Genomic DNA, 21,444 nt, shown 5'->3' with positions numbered 1-21,444 from the left:
CACATCACCGTGGTTTCTCCTGCCATGGAGCCTTTGCATACAGCTGAGCTTCTCAAACTTTATGTCAGAGATGGGTTACAATTGTGTCAAGAAATGGTCCTTCTCAACCCTGGGGTGAGGATGGGTGGGAGCCAGGTAGATGGCTAGAGTGGACAGAGTCAAGGACAATGGAAAAAGGTAACTGTTGGGAGGCACTGGGTAAGGTGTTCCCTCTGCGTACATGTGGAATATACTAAAAAAGCATATGTTCTTCACAAGGCCTGGTTTTCCAAAGCCTTGCAGTTTCAAATATTGACCTTGCAAGGACTGGAAATTTCCCTCAGGCTATAAGTCTCTGTTACAAGATAAGGAGTGTGGCACAGCAGGTTGCTGGCTCAAAGACCTACTGGTTACTGATTATTATATAAAGATACTGAGAAATTGCTGTTAAGAAGGAATGTTTGCTAAGATCAAACTGTTGTTGATAGGACCACTTAATTACCTTACTGGAATGTCATCTGACTTGTTTCACTGAAAGTTACCAACCTATACTGTTGAACTATAACCCCACCTATGTCTCTTCCTGTAACTTCTTGGTCTGGAAAATAAATGCAGGTAGAGAACCCCAATTCGTTGTTAATTTCCCAAGGAAGGAATGCCTTTCTCTTGAGGGTTCCAGGAGATTAATCACTTCAGGGCCTCTCACTGCTCAGTAGAGATGGGCTTTGAGTAATCCTTTGCATCTCCATCACCCAGGGAAAGTGGGGTGACAAATCCGTGGGGGGCGAAGCAACACAAAGCAACATGTTCGAGGCTTTACTCTTGCTTCTACCTCCTACTCACTTTGAGATCTCAGCTCAAACATTACTTCACATGGAAGTCCTCCCTAACCTCTTTGAACATAGCAGATCTCCTTGCTACATGTCCTTAGACCATCCGGTACTTTTCCTTCATGGTACTTATCATAGCTGTAAGTTTATAATTAATTTTTGTTTCCTCAGCTTGACTTTAAGTTCTGTGAGAAGAAGGACTATCTCCTCCTCTCCCTTCTCCTTTTTTACAAACTTTTAAAATTGAAACCTAACATATAGGAAAGTACAAAAATCTTAAGTGTACATCTTGATGAATCATCACAAAATGAACACCCTTAGATCAAGAAATAAAATATTACCAGGATCCCAGAAGCCCCCTCAAGTCTTCTACTCAGAGGTATATATACCTAGGAATAGAATGACATAGTCATTTCAACTTTAGTAGAAATGCCAAATTGTTTTCCAAAGTGACTATACTGATATATACTTTCACATTCAGCATATGAGAATGTCCCTTGTTCCACATCCTCACCAACATCTAGAATTTTGGCCACGTTGGTAAGTATGAAGTTGTTTTACTTTGCATTTTCATGATTACCTGTGAGGTACTGTATGTTCAATAGCCATTTGAATTTCTTTTTTTGTGCACTTACTCAAGTATTTTGTCCATATATTTCTATTGGGGTATCTGTTTTTTTTTCTTATTGTTTTATAGCTGTTGTTTATAAGAATATATTGCAATATGAGTCCTTTTCATGTGTGGCATGTATCTCTTCCCACCCCATTCTCTTAATGGTGTCTTTTGATAAACAGAAGTTTTAATTTTAATAAAGTCAAATATATCTTTTTTTCTTTCCTCATTAGTTGTGTTAGCCTGGGTTCTCCAGAAACCAGAGCCTGATTTTACTATGAGTGAGTCCAGGCAGCAACTGTAGGGGAAAAGGGGAGTGAAACAGAGAAGGAAAAAGAGCCACCATAAGGATATTTCATTGACCTGAACAACATTAAATTAAACTGATTGCTTAATCTGGGGACTGTGACCTCAGTAAACAAAATGTATCTCAAGACTATCCTGGGAAAAGTGAGGTAGGGGAGGAAAGGAAAAAATTATTTATTGGTTCCTGTCTCTCTTTGATCAAAATTCCATACTATGGGCATTATCTCTGTCATACTTCCAGGTTGCATATGTGGATTCATACCTTAAAAAGCAAACAAAACTCTTTACTGTCATTTTAGTAGGGTTAGGAACTTAATGGTGATAAATGCATGATTGAGTCCACCATGTTTAACATAAAATCATGTTTTCTAATTGGTTAATATTGGTGTACAGGAATACTGGTAATATCAGGGTGTTGCCATTCCAGTCACTGAGGAGGGAGTGCCTAGGCTGTTTTTATCTAAAGACTGTCAATGTTTTTATCTTCCCACCCACTTGGCACACAGCTTCCCATAAAGCTATAGCCCCAAGCAGAAAGTTGGCAATAGTTTTATTCAGCCCGCATGTAGGAGCAGGAGTACCCTTGGCTTCAATCTGAAAACCTGGTCCAGGTTTTCCACCTCCTGGAAGGTGCTTACAGGAGCCAGATCTCCAGCTGCTACCCTTGCTTCTAGACTCGTTTTAAAGCCCAGGAGGTCTATAACTTTAGCACAGTCATAGGGGTGGAGTTATCTAGTTTCAGAGTGTATTAGCATGCTTGGGCTGCTGTAACAAAATACCAGGTGGCTTAAGTAGCATTTATTTCTTATGGTTCTAGAGACTAAGAGGTCCAAGAGCAAGGTGCCTGACAATTCAGTTCCTGGCAAGGGCTTTCTTCCTGGCTTGCTGATGGCTGCCCTCTCCCTGTCTCCTTATATGGCAGAGAGACAGTTCTGGTGTCTCTTTTTCTTCTTATAAGGGCACTAATCCTATCATGAGGGTCCCACTCTCATGACTTTATCTAACCCTAATTACCTCCCAAAGGCCCCATCTCCAAACCATCATGTTGAGGGTTAGGGCTTTAACATACAGATTTTGGGGAGACACAATTCAGTCCATAGCACAGAGCCTAGGTCTCTTTACTTTTCTCTTTTCAGGTTTTTTCTGTCATTGCTATATGTTTACTGTGGAGTGTGTTTGTATATGTGTGTGCATGTATGAAAACCTTAACTCATATCATTATTTTTATCAGAAGTGAATAAGAATTTCTTGAATTGATGACAGGCAACAGTTGAGACCGGGTGTAATTAGGTTCTTCCTATTGTCTTTGGAGTTTCAGCAAAGGCATCACAATAGATGCGAGATACTCCCCTTCCACTATCTTAAAGGGAGATGGTAAGAGACTGAACTAGCATTATTAATCATACACATTCCGTCTATATAAGAGAATGACGATTGTATTGGAGAGTTGCCTGTGGGCTCTATATTTCCTCTCCTGCCACTCTGGGAGGGAGAGGGGTCTTTTCCTCTGCCTAAAGCCAAATGAGACAAAGGCCTCCACTATAACCTCTCAGAATGTTTGGCTTGTGTCTCCTGGGGTTTAGAGGTCCACAGGGACTGATATCTTAACTCCCACTTGGGTGAAGTCCAAAAGCAAGATGTTGGATGACTAGCTGTGCTGGGATGGTGAGTAAGGTGGGAGACATGGGGAGTGAGCTGCACTGCCCTTGCCATCAGGGCAAAGATGCATGAGTTATCCTGTGAGCCAGGTGTACCTAGAAGGTAACCAACTTGGAGTCATTTAAGAGGGATCCTTCCCATGAGGGATGCCCAGAGAGGAAAGGGGCCCGCAGGGGAGTGAGTTTTACATGGGGCGAGCCTCCAGAAGGCCAAAGAGTTGGGGAGTGGAGTCATAGGCAGTCAACCAGAGGATGAGCATCACCTAGGTCCCAGCAAAAGAGTCCTTAAAAAGCCCACAAAGGTGACATAAGAAAGAAGAGCCAACATTTGTGAGTCCTTCATGTCCATAGAGAACCAATTTTGGAAGATAACAGCATCCTACACCAACCAGGAAAGTCTGTGCTCTTTCCCTCTAATCCCTTCTCCTCCTGTGCCAAACCTTGGGGGCAAGAGAGTCAGAAATAGCAGCTAGCAGGTGGGAGAGGAGGAGTAAACCCTGATGAGTGAAATACAGGGATGTAGAGAAGCCTACCACACCTCTCTTCATCACAGCAAGCTTCAAGTTTGAAGCAGGTGAAAGCTGGGGGAAAGGGAGAACATTTAGCTTGGCTGAAGTTAAAACATTGATTGTTATCCTAGACTAGACATTTTCACTATCACCATAAGACTATTCGTGTGACTGAAAAATACTGTACTCAAAGAGTTAAGGGATCTGCAACAGATTTCATGCAGGACATAAGAAAGAATTATGCATAGGGCAGGAGAGTTTCCAGCTCTTCTGATAAAAACAGTTATTCAGTATCAGAGAAGGATTGAAGAGGAAAAGTTTGATACAGAGTATAACAAAATGTAAAGTGCATTGATTCTAAGTATCTATACACGCTGATTCACATTTTGTTCACATTTACTCAGATATCACCAAAATTGTGGGTAACCAAAACCCATATATAGGCTAATAAGGATAGGGCATAGACTTTTGGCAAATTTTTGTTTTTTCATTAAAATAATTTTTGTGGATTTTTATGAAGTAAGCTGAGTGTGAGAAAAATCCACTAGTAAAAATTTTATACTTGATTTTTACTGAGCTATGATGTGTTAAATAAAAATTGGCAGAGCCCATTATTTTGGACTAAGTCCCTGCACTAGGCCCCAACAGACCAGACTAAAAATCAAAACGGAGTCACCCCTGCTAAGTTCCATGTCACTTAGGTTGTGGTCTGACCTGAGAAGTCAGGAGAGATAGCCAATTTCCCAAACAGGCCAGTTTTGCTCTTCAATAGGTATGATAATGAAGTTCCTTCTGCTTTAATTCTTACATAAAAGAGATAGCCTGGGAGATCCAATCAAGATGGCGGAATAGACGGCCCACAGCGTCACTCTCTCCCACAAATCAACCAATTTACAACTATAAAAATGTAACATCAGCCAAGCCAGGGCCGCTGGAGCTCAGGGGAAGGGGAGGAGAGACCTATAGAATTCATAAAGGCCGGAGAAACTACGATGAGAGAAAGAAAAAGCTGCTTTGAGCGTTTCCAGCCGTGGCTGCTTTAAGGCTCAAGCTGATGAGCACATGGAGCAGAAGCCGGCAGAAGCCTTGGCTGTGCCCTTCGGATGCAGTTACTTGGAGGTGGCAGGAGAGAAGAGGGCCTTGGCAGCCCTCAAGACAGCAAGAGCACTAATAGGGTTCCCATGGACCCACACAGGAGTGAGGAGCTAGAACAACTGAAAAAAGGGAGCCATTCAGAGGCCAGTGAGTCATTGCAAGGGACGGGTGAAGGGCCTGTCACATGGGAAGTGTTTGGAGCATGGGCGGTGGGGGAGACAGGCCCACCAGGGGATCACTGGGGCACGGCAAGGACAGCTTATCTGCCCCCCAATCAGCACAGGACCACTCAGAGGAGACTGGTCGGCAATACAGAATTGCATGGGGTGCAGTTTGATGAAAAAACTCAGGCCCAGATCAGAGGTTCTACAGAACACAGATCCACCGAGTATCTGGAGAGCCAGAATTACCTATAAGGTCAACCATTAAACCCTGAGCTGCACAAAAAGCCTTCCCTAGGGAAACAGCAGCAAAGTAGCAATTTAAACAACCACACAGCTCAAGTACTGGTTCCCACAGGAAGTTCCCCCATGTTAGAAGCAAAGGACAAAAAATTAGTTCCCGGCCAGGCATACCATCAGCACGTTGGGGCCTGCCTGAGAACTGGAGGCTTGGATCTGGGGACTGGACCCCAATCCCACTTCCAGGCAAACAGCACCAGTGCCTCGGGGCCAGCCTGGGGAACTGAAGCATGGAGAAGAGGACTGGACACCGCTCCCACAACCAGGCACACCAAGCCAGCACCTTGGGGCCTGCCTGGGGACCTGAGGCAAGGAGAAGGGGAACAGTCCTCTCTCCCACAACCAGGCACACTGAGCCAGCACGTTGGGGCCCACCCAGGGACCTGGGGTATGGAGTTGGGGACTTGACCTCTCTCCCACAACCAGGCACAACATGCCAGCACCTCGGAGCCCACCCGGGAAGCCATGGCATGGAGAAGGGGACTGGACCTCTCTCCCACAACCAGGCACACTGAGCCAGCACCTTGGGGCCTGCCTGGGGACCTGAGGCAAGGAGAGGGAGAATGGACCTCTCTCCCACAACCAGGCACACTGAGCCAGTGCGTCAGGGCCCACCGGGGGACCTGAGGCATGGAGAAGGGGACTGGACCTCTCTCCCACAACCAGGCACACCACGCCAGCACCTTGGGCCCCGCCCAGGAACCCAGGGCATGGAGAAGGGGACCAGACCACCCTTCCAAAACCAGGCACACTGAGCCTGCACCTTGGGGCCCACCCAGGGACCCAGGGTATGGAGTCGGGGACCGGACAACCCCCCCACAATGAGGCACAACATGCCCCCACCTCGGAGCCCACCCAGGGAACCGGGGCATGGAGAAAGGGACCAGCCCACCCTCCGACAACCAGGCACACTGAGCCAGTACCTTGGGGCCCACCTAGGGACCCAGGGTATGGAATTGGTGTCTGGACCTCTCTCCCACAACCAAGCACAAAATTCGAGCAACTCGGAGCCCACCCAGGGAACTGAGGCAAGGAGAAGGGGAATGGTCCTCTCTCCCACAACCAGGCACACCGTGCCAGTGCTTCAGGGCCTGCCCAGGGACTTGAGGCATGGAAAAGGGGACTGGACCTCTATCTGACAACCAGGTACACTGCACCAGTGCCTCAGGGCCTGCCCGGAGTCCTGAGGCATGGAGAAGGGGACTGGACCTCTCTCCCACAACCAGGCACACTGAGCCAGTGCTTTGGGGCCCACCCAGGGACCCAGGATATGGAGTCAGGGACCAGACCACCGTCCCACAGCCAGGCACAACATGCCAGCACCTTGGGGCCTGCCAGGGGACCCAAGGCAAGGAGAAGGGGACCGAACACACCCTACAACCAGACATACCACCAGTACCAAGGAGCATGCCAAAAACAGCACCCCCACATGGGTGGCCCACCACAGTCACCACAATAACCATGGCTGCTGCAAAAGCGGCTAGACAGCACAGCCACCACGCAGATGGTCTGCCAACCACTGGAGTGCATTCACATAAGAAGAGTCACCAGCAGAGACAAGGAAAAGAAGAGGATGTCTCTTCCCACAAAACCCATTTCAGAGTGACAGAAGAAGCATCTGCTCTATGATAATATTGGGGGGGGCCGGCCCGTGGCTCACTCGGGAGAGTGCGGTGCTGAGAACACCAAGGCCCTGGGTTCGGATCCCATATACGGATGGCCGGTTCGCTCACTGGCTGAGCGTGGTGCTCACAACACCAAGTCAAGGGTTAAGATCCCCTTACCGGTCATCTTTAAAAAAAAAAAAAAAAAAAAAGATAATATTGGGGGACCTGATCACATCTCTTAGCATTGGACAGATCATCTAGGTAACAAGTTAACAGAATAACCATTATCCTTTCAGAAGGAGAGAAGAAATCTAGGCAATAAGACAGGAAAGGTGGACGGAATGGGGGAAGGGGAGAGGTTGGACAAGGGGCATAAAGAATAATTATGATTTGTAACAATATATATGCTAGTAATACTGATTTAATCAACATAACTCAATGTTCAACCCCAAAAATATGTATAATCGATTTTTTTGTGTGTGTGACCGGTTTATGGGATCGCAACCCTTGGCTTGGTGTCGCCCGCACCACGCTCAGCCAGTGAGCACACCAGCCATCCCTATATAGGATCCGAACCCATGGCGGGAGCGCCGCTGAGCTCCCAGTGCCGCACTCTCCCGAGTGAGCCATGGGGTTGGCCCTGTATAATCGATTTTGATTCAATAAATAAAATTATTATTTTTTTAAAAAAGAGATAGCCTGAAGTAACCTGATTTAACTAATCAGTTACTTTCATATTGTTCTTTCTCCCTATCCCCACCTTACAAAGAAAGTAACTTTGAAATGTCCAGTCTGATTTTTCTTTGTTTCTGCCTTCTTCAGCCTTTTTCTGTCTATAAACTCAAAGTGTCCCTGCTCAGCTCACTTAGAACACATTCTATTTTATGCAATAATGTGTTGCCTGATTCTAGAATTGCAATAAAGCCAATTGTACTTCTTTTGTGTGCTCTTTTCTGGACTTTCGTATTTAGGGTGCAGAGTCCTAAGGTGGCAGCTAGGAAAATTCTGGTCACAGATTGGGGGTGGACGAGGGGAGGAGGGTCTGACTCGTTCACAGAAAACTCATTAGGCCTCCTGTCTGTCACCATGTGGGCCACTGGTGGTGAGTGATCTCTACCATGATCACAGGTACTTGGTGGAGAAAAAGACCTCTCGGCCAGTGGGTCACTTGGGAGAGTGCGGTGCTGATAACACCAAGGCCACGGGTTTGGATCCTATACAGGGATGGCCGGTTGGCTCACTGGCTGAGGGTGGTGCTGACAACACCAAGCCAAGGGTTGAGTCATCTTTAAAAAAAAAAAAGAAAGAAAGAAAGAAAAAGACCTCTCGAAAATTTACTGACGTCTGTTTTGGGTTTGATTCTTGTCCCCCACTCCCACCCCTCATTTTCCCATCCTCAATCTCAACCTCTAGACCACTGATGGTGGCCGTGCTGCTTCCTTGGAGGCTCGGGCCACAGTGGAGGACGAGGCTCCCCCCAGATCCCGTCCCCGCCTTGGCAAGGTGCGTAACTTCCTACATAGCTAATGTTTTGGGGGTCGTTTATAGTTCCGCCCTCTACAGCCATTTATTGTTCCGTCATAAATTAACAGGGTTAAGGGGCAGAGATAAAGCGAAAACTCTTCTAAATACGACCCATCCCCGCAGCCTCGGGAATCCCCGGCCCGTAATTCGAGGGTCCTCTCTCGCTAATCCCTCTTTTCGCCCCGCCCACCCCGCGCAGAGGCCCTCGGGTCACGTGGTCTCCGGGGAGGGGAAGTGGGTGGCTCGGTTGCCGCCATCTTGCGGGCTTGGAGGTGGAGCGTGCAGAGCCCGGGGCGCGCGCTTCACTTCCCCGCCCCTCGCCCGGCCTCACGCCGGCTTCCGCGCTCCTCCTCACTTCTCCTGGCTCCTGTGGCCGCTCCCTGAGTGAAGGAGCGGGGAGCCCCGGAGGGCGGGGGGGGGAGAGCGTCGGACGCGTGTTTGCTCCCTCCAACCGCCAGCCGCGGCCGCGGGAGCGCGCGCGGCCGGGCTCCAGGGGCGGCGCGGGGCCAAAGGAAGGGGGGTGCTGCTCCCGCGGCGGGGGCGGCGCGTGGCGGCCGTGGAGGCTGCGGCTGCAGCTGAGGTGGCGCGCTCCGGTCGGAGCTGCACTGGTGGCTGCTGCGGTCGGAGCCATGTACCGCAGCGGCGCCCGCTCCTCCGTCTCTTCTCACCGGCCTAAAGACGGCGGCGGGGGCGGCCCGCGCACCAGCCGCAGCTCCGGCTCCTCCTCAGGCCCGGCTCGCCGCACCTCCCCACCGCCGCCCTCCGGCTCCTCCTCGTCGCGGATCCAGGCTCGCCGACCCCGCTCGCCCTCAGGGCACCGCGGCCGCCGGGCCTCACCGTCCCCGCCGCGAGGTCGCCACAGCTCCCCGTCCCCGCCCCGCGGCCGCCGGGCCTCACCGTCCCCGCCACGGGGTCGTCGCGTCTCCCAGTCCCCGCCACGGGCCCGTCGCGGCTCCCCGTCGCCACCGCGGGGCCGACGACTCTTCCCGCCGGGCCCGGCAGGCTTCCGAGGCAGCAGCCGGGGGGAGTCCCGCGCCGACTTCGCCCGGGACGGCCGCGGAGACCATCCAGGCGACAGCGGCAGCCGGGTAATCCCATCCCTTGACCAGGATTCCCTTCACACCCCAGCCCCCTCGCTCGGAGTTCCTGCTTCCAGAAATTCCGCTAGCCCGGGCGACCCTAGGCCTCCAGGCCAGCGTCCTAAAATCGAAGACTACCCCCGGCCCCCTCGGCCAACCCGGAGCCTGGAGGCTCCCTGCCGGCCCCAGCAGCTTCGTTCACACAATAACGGACTCGGGACCAGCAGGGCGCCTGGTCGGGAGGGAGTGCTCCGTTTCTTAAGAATAGTCTGTTTCTCTCACTCTGAATGAGTTGTGGAAAAGTTTTCCAGGGCGGGGGAAAAGCAATTTCGTCCAGACCGTGTGCCTGGTACTTTTTGGAGAGTTGGCGTTTCCCCAGAATTCCGTGTGGCATGTAGGGACCGTACCAGGTTAGATGCCTAGAGTGTAAACTGTTAGCTTATCTAAATTGGAGCTGCTTCTCCAAAACGAAGTGTGCATAACCACAGTCGTTGTAATAGCTACTACCACACTGAGTTATATGACAGGAATTATGGCTAAGGTCTGTCACACATTCTTTTAAGTCTCACGACCCTTTAAGGTGAGGCACTTCTTATTCCTTGTTGTAGAGCTAAGGAACCAACCCAGAGAAATTTAAGTAACTCACACAGCTAAGAAGTGGTGGAGCTGTGATTCAACTCGTATCTGCCTGGTTCCCAAACCCCATGGTTTTAACCGTTATGTTTCACTGCTAGAGGAACAGCTTGAGATTAAGAAATTTGACGTGATATTGACCTCTCATCATAACCACTATTCTAGTAGAGCCTCTGGGTAGGATTTGGTCTTTTGGAATTTGTTTTTATTTTCAGTTCAGTGTTTTTGAACCCAGTGACAAAGTTTCTATTTTCGTGAGTGGCTCTCTAGCATGTATTAAAAGTACGCTGCAGACTCTGGTCATAGGTGAATTGACTTGTCACTGTGTTAAGATACTCAAAGCTGAGCAATGTCAATCTGAGTGTCATTGACTACAGAGGAAGCAAGGAGAACAGAATGCTTGTTTCCACATTGTCCCTTCTCCCTTGCTCCAGTTTTGTCTCAGTAAATGGCATCATCCATTGCTCAAATCAGAAACAGGGTCATCTCCCTTCTCCCCACATCTAATCTGTCAGATTAACTTCATCCATCTAACCTGTTAGCTCTACCTCCAAAATATTTCCCCAAAACTGTCCTCCTGCTATCACTCTGGTTTAAGCCTAATTACCTCTTGACTGGATTTTTGCATTTGGCTCCTTTACACTATACTCTTGCTACCCTCCAGTTTATTCTGTACACAGCAATTAAAATTATTGTTTCAAACCTTCATTTTATACATTTGATAAGTATTTATTGAGTGTCTACCATATGTAAGACACTGTTCTGAGCCTGGGGTTACAACAGTGAATAAACCAGACAAAAACCCCTGCCCTCTTAGAGTTTATATTCTAGCCAAGGGAGTTGGATAATAAATAAAATGGAGAAGCTAGAAATGCTATGGCACGTTAAATGTGATTAAGTGCTAAGAAGAAAATAAAGCAGAGAAGGAAGTTACAGATTTGATGGGGTAGCCAGGAAAGGCTTCCAGGGAAGGTGACTTCTGAATAAACACCTGAAGGAGGTAAGAATGTGAGCAATACAAACATGTAGAGAAAAATTGTAGTCAGATCACATCACTCTCCTTCTTAAAACCCTCCTGAATCACTTACTACATTAAGAATAAAATCCAAATTACCTAACTTTGATTTCTGCCTGTCTTCTGTGTGACTTTGCTACAGCCACACTGGCTTTCATTCTTTTACTCAAAACATGCCAAGCTCACTATTGAGGTGGTTCTTCCCTTTGTCCGGAATATCCTTCTATCTGTTTTTGCAAGGCTGACATCTCATTCAGATCTCAGGTTAAATGATATCACCTCAGAAAAGCCTTCTATAACCATCCCACCTTAAGTAATTCCTCCTTTTCCATAGCCTTTCATGGTATCATGTTTTAATGACTCTATAGCACTTAGCCCTATCAGAAATAATTTTTTTAACCTGTTTTGGCCTGCCTCCTTCACTAGAAATGTACAAGGGTACTTCAGAAAGTTCGTGGAAAAGGGCCGGCCCGTGGCTCACTCAGGAGAGTGTGGTGCTGAGAACACCAAGGCCCTGGGTTCGGATCCTATATAGGGATGGCCGGTTCGCTCACTGGTTGAGCGTGATGCTGACAACACCAAGTCAAGGGTTAAGATCCCCTTACTGGTCATCTTTTAAAAAAAAAGGAAAAGAAAGTTTGTGGAAAAATAGAATTAAAAGATAATATGAATCTTCCCATGAACTTTTTGAAGTACCCTCATAAGGTTCTGAGAGCAGGGACTGAGAGATCACTGTTTGGGAGGGTTGGAAGCATGGGCATTTATCTCCAAGAAAAACTGATTTGTGAAGAGTTTTATTTTTGGAGTACTATTTTACCATAGCCGTTTCTCACCTTATTGGACTGCAACTTTGTGACTAGAAGGAAAACATTTTTGGGTATAGGGATGTCTTGACTCTATTAACTACCATATTATCTTTTACTTTTGTAGAGACGCTCTCCTGGTCTGCATTCTGACTCTTTGGAACAGAGCTTAAGGATCACTGTTGGCAATGACCACTTCTGTGTTAGCACGCCAGAACGGCGACGGCTTAGTGATCGGCTGGGGTCACCAGTGGATAATCTGGAGGACATGGACAGGTAGGCTTCATCTATAGCAGGGCGCACTATGCTAGTACTTGAAGGCAAAGATTGCTGTTTTCTGAATGAGGTATTTGAAAAGATAGTGCCAGCACTGAAGTTATTCCCTATGCCCATGTGTCCAGTACAACGTATAGTGTTGGAAAAGACTTTCTGAATGGGGAGAGTATATTGATGTAGACTTTGTTGCTGAATGAATTGTATAGAATAAAAGACTTTAAAAAGATTACCCGGTCCGACTAGAAAGAGGAAGCTGAGGAGACACAATCAGAGTCTCCCAAATCAAAAACAGTTGATAAGGTATGGATTCTAAAACACTGGAACTACAAGGGGTCCTTTCTGTAAAGGAGGAAAGTTCTGGACAAAATAAGAAATCTTTTTTTAAATGGTGTTTTTTTTTTCCAGCTTGTCCCGGCTGAAATATAGATTCTGAAAAGGTTTAGATAAACCTATGTCTAGTATATGTATATATTACATATATAAAGCATTAACAAAAAGTTAGAGATATTTAAAAATGTTTAACTTTACAACTATAGAGTGCTGAAGAAAGCCAGATACGTTCCACAGAGTGTTGAATATACATCTCAGGTACTATATGAACTTAACTATATATGGGAAGTAAATAATCACAGTAGGTGTTTCACCTCACAAAAGTCAAAAAGTTATGAATGGGAGTGTAGGAAAGCTCTCTTTCTCAGAGCTGAGACTGTCTGTTATGGTCTCTGCTGAGCACATTGGGAGTTTTCACAAACAATTAGCAGTAGTGATAAATCAATGTAATGTTCTTTCAAACTGAGACTGTCCATGAAGTGGTGGACAGAGCATATGTAGGCAGATGGGGGGCAGCTGGGCAGGAAGTCTGAGGACCACTGCTGCCACTGGTAATATTTACATCAAAGCTCCAGTGGTTGTGGATTCAGTGAAGCAAGGCAGGATGGTCTTATGTCATATAACACTGAAGCTTCTGAAGATAGGGCTTTAAGGCATGTGACTATATCACTTAATTGAGGCAACAGCCTTGGCCCTTCCGGCTGCTTCTATATTGAGAGATGATTGAGTAGGCAGTCTGGGTGGGTAGTGCCTGGTGTGATTCTCTTCCTTCCTTGCTGAGGTTTTGAGGTAAATTCAGCATTTCCTCTTGTTAGGCCTAGGATGTCACCTCCTCTTTGCATAAACTTTGTTATGCATGTGTGCTTCAGAGAACCAACTGTCTTTTTGTATAAAAATTAAAATTTTCCTCTTAGGGCATTTGGGGCAGTAATCTTTCCAGAATCATGTGTTTCAGAGAGACAAGTCTGCTTTAGAGAAAGTAATATTAAGAATGCCCAAATGGAGGTACAAGGGGATTCTTTATACTTTTTTCTCCTGCACATTTGTGTTCCTTTCCTCTTGCTCAGTATGGTTTGTGTGAATAATAACTGTCCCCTAAAACCAGGCCACAGGACCATTGGAATACTCGGGATGTCTCCTGAAGAGTCTAGTCTTCAGCTAATGAAATAGGTCATTTTTTTTTTTTTTTTTTTTTTAAAGATGACCGGTAAGGGGATCTCAACCCTTGACTTGGTGTTGTCAGCACCATGCTCACCCAGTGAGCAACCGGCCATCCCTATATGGGATCCGAACCCGTGGCCTTGGTGTTATCAGCACCACACTCTCCCGAGTGAGCCACGGGCCGGCCCGAAATAGGTCATTGCCATCCTTTGTATATAGATGTTTATTTTTTTCCTGAGACCCTCATATTCTTTTTTCCCTTTATTGAATCTGTTGGTGTTTTGTTCTGTTTTGTTTTTCTTTTTGACCGGTAAGGGGTTCGCAACCCTTGGCACAGTGTGGTCTGTACCACGCTCAGCCAGTGAGCGCAATGGCCATCCCTATATAGGATCCGAACCTGCGGCCTTGGCACTCCCAGCGCTACACTCTCCCGAGTGAGCCACGGGGCCGGCCTTGTTGTTTTATTTTTTATTTTATTTATTTGTTTATTTTTTGGTGGCTGGTCAGTATGGGATCCAAACCCTTGACGCTTAGTGTTATAACACCACAGTCTAACCAACTGAGCTAACTGGCCAGCCCTGAATCTGTTAAGTTTTATATCAAGTTTGGGTGACAGCCAAGTTGCTGGGATTGTTAGTGACCTTTGTAGCCCTGTGTGTAGGACTGTAACTTGTTCCGAAAAGGGAGAAGGAACAGGTTGTGTGAAAAGTTCTAAGACATTGTCTTTTAAAGACTTGTGGATGTGAGGTTAATTTCTCCTGTTCATCAAAGTACTTTGCATATTAAATGTACCATTCATGGAATTCTTATCTCCTAACAACTCCTTGCCCTGACATAGGTTGAAAGAATAGGATTGTTTTCCCCCTCTGATTTGCCTCAGGGAAAAGACAGAAGCAAACAGCTTTTTGGGGGGCATTTTGAGGACTCAGCAAAGGTTCAAAAGAATGGAGAGTTTGGGCTCTGAAAGACTTTTTTTTTAATCATGTACATTTTTTTAACAGCTTTATTGAGTTATTCATATACCATACAATTCACCCATTTAAATGATATATAGTTCAATCACTGTTATATTCAGAGATGTGAATCCACTACTACAATCAATTCTAGAACATTTTTATTATCCCAGAAAGAAACCCCGTACCTTTAGCCGTCCCCCCCACTCCCACCTCTGCAACCTTACCCCAGCCCTAGGCAATCACTAATCTACTTTCTTCTCTATAGATTTGCCTGTCTGGACATTTCATATAAATAGAATCATACAGTATATGAGCCTTTGTAACTGGCTTCTTCCATTTAGCATAATGTTTTTAAGGTTCATCCATGTTTGTAGCATTCCTTTTTATTGCCGATAATATTTCATTGTATGGATATACCACATTTTGATTCCATTCACCATTCCTGAAAAGTGAAAACTACCCAAATATTGCCTGTTCATTCATAAGTGGTGGATTGATGGATAACATTTGGGTTGTTTTTACTTTCTGGCTATTATGAATAATGCTGCTGTGAACATTGATGTATTAGCTTTTATGTGGACATATATTGTATACATTTTTTAACTTGTTTAATGGAAATTTGTAAACACAATAGAAAGAATAGTACCGTGAATTCCTATGTATCCATCACCCACATCCACCTATTTTTTAAATAGATAGACCTTATTTTAGAAAATAGTTGGACTTAAGGGGGACTATTCCAGGCTACAGGCAATGGGCCCATTTTAGGGGTCCCTCTTACTGCAGCCAGTTCTCTCTCATCCTTTGGAATTCCTAGGGAAGGATGACATGGGCTTCTAATTTCTGCCTATGTTTATGTGATACTTTTTTTTTTTTTTAACCATTTTTATGCCTTCTTTCATTGTTCTATGCCTCCTTTTGCTGGAGAGTCCAAGTCTGGACTGAGGTTTTCTGAAAGCCATCTCATTTCTAGGTTCTTGATATTTAGTGCTGTATTCTTGGGCTAGTATGCCATTTCATGGTGACATGTAATAATTCTAGTGAGGAGCTGATAAACTTGCTGCTACCCATGGAGCCTGTGTTTTTTCCCCAACATTAATATGATCAGAGACTTTTTTCTTTCTTTCTTTTTTTTTTTTAAAGATGACTGGTAAAGGGATCTTTTTTTTTTTTTTTTTTTTTTTTTTTAAAAGATGACCGGTAAGGGGATCTCAACCCTTGGCTTGGTGTTGTCAGCACCACGCTCAGCCAGTGAACAAACCAGCCATCCCTATATAGGATCCGAACCCGTGGCCTTGGTGTTATCAGCACCGCACTCTACCGAGTGAGCCACGGGCCGGCCTTGGTAAAGGGATCTTAACCCTTGGCTTGGTGTTGTTAGCACCACGCTCACCCAATGAGCTAACCAGCCATCCCTATATGGAATCCGAACCCATGGCCTTGGTGTTATCAACACCACACTCTCCCGAGTGAGCCACAGGCCGGCCCAGAGACTTTTTGTATGATAGATGGTGTTTTAACAATGGAGTAACTCAACTCATGAACTCTCTGGAAATAGGTATGTTTTTGGCTGATATACCTACAGAGTAAAATTATTTATTTCAGTTACGTTTAATTTCAGAGATTATCTTTGGTTCATTCCTATTACTTCCTGTTTCATACTACATTGAGACCTCAGAATTCCCCAAGTTCTTGAGGAGGAGGTAGGTAACAGGAACCTGTACTCCCACATGTGGCATTCTTTTTAGAGGAAGTGATAAAGTTTATTCTTGATAGCCTTTCAAAAATTTATTTATAGCTGTTGCCAGATCTGCAACTCTGAACAAAGGCAGGGCTGGCTGAATAAGAAAAGACAACTTTTATGTTCAGCTAATGTAGTCCCAGAAAGCAACTATTAAAAAACAAAGAAAAGTTGTTTCTAGAAAGTCCCAGAAAAGTAAAAATAGCTATGAGAAACTATTGAAGACACCAATAATTGACATCCCGTAGATGGTAATTCATTATGGAATGTGAGTGATATGTAAGCACTTTCATTTTTCATTCAGATTACTTAAAAAGTTCCATGCTAAAGTGCTAGAGGATCTTTATTTCTATCTGTGCAAAAATCAGAAGCTTTCTTTTGTGGTCAGAGAAGTTCTATGGCCATAGTGCACAAAAAGATTAGGGTTTTTGTGTATAGAACTCTGAGATAAAAGGACAGATGACCTTTCCCATATTTTTACCTTCATGCCACAAAGGCATGAGAACTTTGTATTTCTGTGAAATAAAAATATATAGTAAGCCAAATCATCACTTACTCTTTCCTGGGCCCAAGATTAGCAGAGTGCTTGTGGAGTCCAAGGCAAGGCAGGAAAAGGGATGACAAAACAGGCTGTGAGGCAGTTTTGTGGTTTTAATATGTGAGCCAGCAAACAAAGCATTGGAGAACCTTCTAAAACTTACGAGAAAATCATGCTAATTAGATCAGTAGTTTAAAAAAATTTTCCCCTCAGGGAAACCCTTTTTTTCCAAATGAAATATTATATAGAACTTCAGTATATAGCTTCTGAGTACAGTGCAGACCAGTTGGGTAGAGGTTGGCGAGGCCTTGAGAACTTAAATATATAGATTTAAAGCTGGGGCTAGTATAATTTAAATGGAATGGAAGGCCTGGAGCCCTACTGATTCTGCTTTCTCAGCATCTCTTTCCTTTAGGTAGCTTCGGAGCACTCTTTAGAATCTCTGTGGAACACAGCTTAAAAGCCATTCGTCTGGACTGGTGTTCCTAAGATTTTAAAAGTACATACACATTACCTGGAGATTGCGTTAAAATGCAGATTCTGGTTCAGTAGGCCTTGGGTGGAGCCTGAGAATCTGCATTTCTAAAGAGTTCCCAGGTAATGCTAATACTGCTGATCTAGTTCACACTTTTAGTAGCAAAGAGCTAGAGTTTAGCTAGTATGGAGTTGTGTAACCTGGTACTCTTTGTAGTCTGTTAGTAGTTTTTAACATCTCCCAAGCCCTATTATGATACTCTCCATCCCCAAAGTCTAGTCAAAGAAATTAGCCTAAGAGCTCTGTCTATATATATATTGGTAATGTCACTCCTTGAGTAGCGGCTGAAGCTGCTGTGCTGCTGGGAAAATGGAAAGGAAATGTTCCACATATTATACATAGATGTGATTATTGTCTTTTGCCCTAAACATTCTGTAGACCTTTGCCAAATGTCAGTCTTTTAGCCTTGTCTGGTCTTGCTCTTTTCAAGTCTGTTATATTCAGTGATGCTTGTCTCTTTCCTTAGGGATGACCTGACTGATGATTCTGTCTTCACTCGAAGCTCCCAATGCTCTCGGGGTCTTGAGCGATATATTTCTCGGGAGGAGGGACCTCTCAGTCCCTTCTTGGGACAACTTGATGAGGACTACCGAACAAGAGAAACTTTCCTGCATCGGTCTGATTATAGTTCCCATGTCAGTTGTCATGATGAGCTGTTGCGGGGAACTGAACGGAATACAGACAAACTCAAAGGCTCCTACTCTATGCGATCTGAGGAAAGGAGCCGGGAGGCCAAAAGGCCCCGTTATGATGACACAGAGAAGATACACAGCATGGGAGGTGATCATCCAGGTTTTACATCAGGGACTCGTAACTATCGACAGCGTAGACGAAGCCCAAGCCCTAGGTTTCTAGATCCTGAGTTTCGAGAGCTAGACCTTGCCAGGCGAAAGAGAGAGGAAGAGGAGGAACGAAATCGGAGCTTGAGTCAGGAGCTGGTGGGAGTTGACAGTGGTGGCGCTAGCTGTTCCATTCCTGGATTATCAGGTGTCCTAACAGCATCAGAGCCAGGATATTCTTTGCATCGGCCTGAGGAAGGATCTGTGATGCCCAAGAAGTCCATTCTGAAGAAGCGGATTGAGGTGGATGTTGAGCCTTCCATACAGGTCTCTGCTGCATTTCTTCTAGGATATCTTGCTAGCTCCTCCAATACCTTAAAGCCTGGTTACTTCCCTAGAGTCTGTGTCCCTAATGGTATCTTTGTAATATATTCTGGGCCAGCGTTGTTGTGCCTATGAGCTACACCTTCTAGAACTCTCCAAACATAACTAGGTTTCATAATGCATTGTTAGAGGGCTTCTATTGCCCATTAAGTTTTCTAAACAGACATTTTGGAGAGTATCTTCTGTATGTTTTTTCCTTATATTGTATAGCCCTATAGGAACTTTGAATATGGGTTGCTTTGGAATGAAGCTTGAAGGGCAAGGGGAAGAGATGACCTGAATGTCTTCATCTCTCCTTAAATAAAAGACAACATGTACGATTTGTAGGACACTAGACCAGAAATCAAGTGATTCTGATTTTGGACCCACCTCTGCCATCAACTTGCTTTTTGATTTTTAGACAAGCCACCTCACCATTCTAGGCCTTGATATTTTTTTCCTCACCTATGAAAAAATGGTCAGGCAAGACCACTAATTTTTTTGCTGTCCTCTTAGGAGCTAAAGGCTTCTGAGGAAGTGCCTAAGAGCACTTAGAGAAGCGAGGGGAAGCTGATAAGTTAGGGTTCCAGAATTTCTTGTTCAGCCAAAGCAGCTCTACTTTTAAATGTTTTCTTCTTTTGGGGGGTCTGTAAAAAAGAAAACAAGCAAGCCAGGGATCTCTAAAATCCTTTTGAATTCAAATTCCTTGGGAAACACTGTAACAAATGGGCGGAGGTGAGGATTCCATCCAGTCTGCTTAATTTTCTATTTCTCCTTGCTATAGCAGAGACATCTGGAGAGATGGGGACCCATATCTTGAACCTGGCTAAGATTACTCTTCCTCCCTTTTATTCATACATTTATCTTCCTATTCAGGAAGAACAAAGTATTTAAGTATTTATCGCAATTACTAGTGTTCTAAGATTCTGCATAGGGTCAAAATCAGTTGTGTTTTTCTTTGCAGCTTGAGAGTTTTTCCAGCAATACTGCCTCCAGCCAGGATCATCCTCTCTACTCTGGACATCCATCTCTTCCACTAAGTGGTGCTATTGCTGCTTTTGCCTCAGAGATCGAAAACAAGGGGACAATGTTAGATACTGCCCTGAAGGAACCTCAAGGCAACCTCTACCAATGGGGTCCCTTTCCTGGGATGCCCAAAGACAGTAGTCCTCTCAGAGAAAACTTTGGAAGTTTTCTGTGCCGCAAAGAAAAATTGGATTTGAAAGGTGAGGGATCTCAGCGACACACAGACTTCTTGTTGCCCCATGAGAGAGCTAGCCAGGATGGCAGTGGTTTTTCCCGCATTCTGAGTATGTTGGCTGGTTCTACCAGTACACAGGAGAAAAGGCGACGTAGCTTCCCTGACATTGAGGATGAGGAGAAATTTCTCTATGGGGATGAAGAAGAGGATTTAAAGGCAGAATCTCTACCAAAGCCCCTCGGGGGCTCTGAGGGTCAAGATATGAGGCAGAAAACAAGCTCCCTACCCTCTTCAGCTTCAACTGTAAAACTAGAATCACTGGAAGAGACCAATCCAGAATATGCCAAGATTCATGACTTGCTCAAGACCATAGGGCTCGATATTGGAGTAGCAGAGATTAGTAAACTGGCTGCACGCACCCAGGAACGACTTCATGGCAAGAAGCCATCATCACGCTCCTCAGCTGACCGCCGTTCCTCAGTTGACCGGCACTTTTCAGCTGATCGCTGTTCTTCAGTTGACCACCGTTTCTCAGCTGATCGGCGCTCCTCAGATCCGCACAGACTGGAGAGCAGGGAGGCACCCCATAGCAATACCCACTCCCCAGAAGTGTCGCATCCACACCCAGCCTCCCCTGTGGATCCTTACCTGCTCACAAAAAACAGCCCTCCATTCCTAAAGTCTGACCATCCAATGGGTCATATTTCAGGACCAGAGGTGGTTGGCAGTGGGTTTCAGTCTTCTGTTGCAGTCAGGTGCATGTTGCCATCAACACCATCTACCCCAATCCGACTTTCACACACTGCTTCTTTATCTCAGTTTCATATGCCAAGGACCTCTCAGTTTGCTGCAGCTAGGATACCTCCAAACTACCAGGGACCTGCCATTCCCCCTGCCTCCTTTGATGCCTATAGGCACTACATGGCATATGCAGCCTCAAGATGGCCCATGTACCCTGCCTCTCAACCATCAAACCACCCTCTACCTGAACCACACAGGATAATGCCAGTTACCAAACAAGCTACTCGTAGCCGTCCTAATCTCCGTGTGATCCCCACTGTGACTCCTGATGAACCCAAGCAGGAGGAGTCAGTGCTAGGCTCAATTCCTGTGGTCCAAGTGCCTGTCCAGGTGTCCATCCCATCACTCATAAGATATAATCCAGAGAAGATCTCTGATGAGAAGAACCGTGCTTCCCAGAAGCAGAAGGTAAATGTTAGCTTTGAACATCCTGTGCCTGGCTTTTCTATTTTAATATAAATTTGTATTTCTCTTTTAGAGGGGGCTGAAAATTTATAAGGCCCTTTCACTCTAAGTCCTTTGGAGGCTGCTGCCATCACCCTAAGTAATGTTAGTAGCCCCTCTGTTCTTCTCACATATTTTTCCATTAGGACTAAACAAAAGTCTGGCCTTAGGTCCCACTATGATTGTTAGTTTTTGGGTTTTTTTAGT

General features: G+C 45.6%; 1 protein-coding gene across 5 annotated transcripts in view; it reads left to right on the top strand.

Moving 5' to 3' along the window:
* Positions 1 to 9,099: 9,099 nt before the first annotated feature.
* Positions 9,100 to 21,444, top strand: part of ZNF318 (zinc finger protein 318) — a 51,788-nt gene continuing 39,443 nt past the window's right edge. For 4 of the 5 annotated variants that reach the window (XR_010023623.1, XR_010023622.1, XM_063097227.1 and 1 more), the window contains exons 1-4: positions 9,100 to 9,670; positions 12,240 to 12,388; positions 18,116 to 18,755; positions 19,756 to 21,201. Coding sequence is in view for 3 of the 5 variants with exons in the window: in XM_063097227.1 (XP_062953297.1) it covers positions 9,212 to 9,670; positions 12,240 to 12,388; positions 18,116 to 18,755; positions 19,756 to 21,201 (2,694 nt within the window). In the remaining 2 variants the exon portion in view is untranslated. The remainder of the gene's footprint in view (positions 9,671 to 12,239; positions 12,389 to 18,115; positions 18,756 to 19,755; positions 21,202 to 21,444) is intronic. The other variant, XM_063097226.1, reaches the window with a different exon arrangement.

This window comes from Cynocephalus volans, chromosome 5 (genome assembly GCF_027409185.1).
Source record: "Cynocephalus volans isolate mCynVol1 chromosome 5, mCynVol1.pri, whole genome shotgun sequence".
Taxonomy (NCBI): Eukaryota; Metazoa; Chordata; class Mammalia; order Dermoptera; family Cynocephalidae; genus Cynocephalus; species Cynocephalus volans.
The sequence above is the reverse complement of the archived record's forward strand: the minus strand, read 5'-3'. Positions and strand labels throughout refer to the sequence as shown.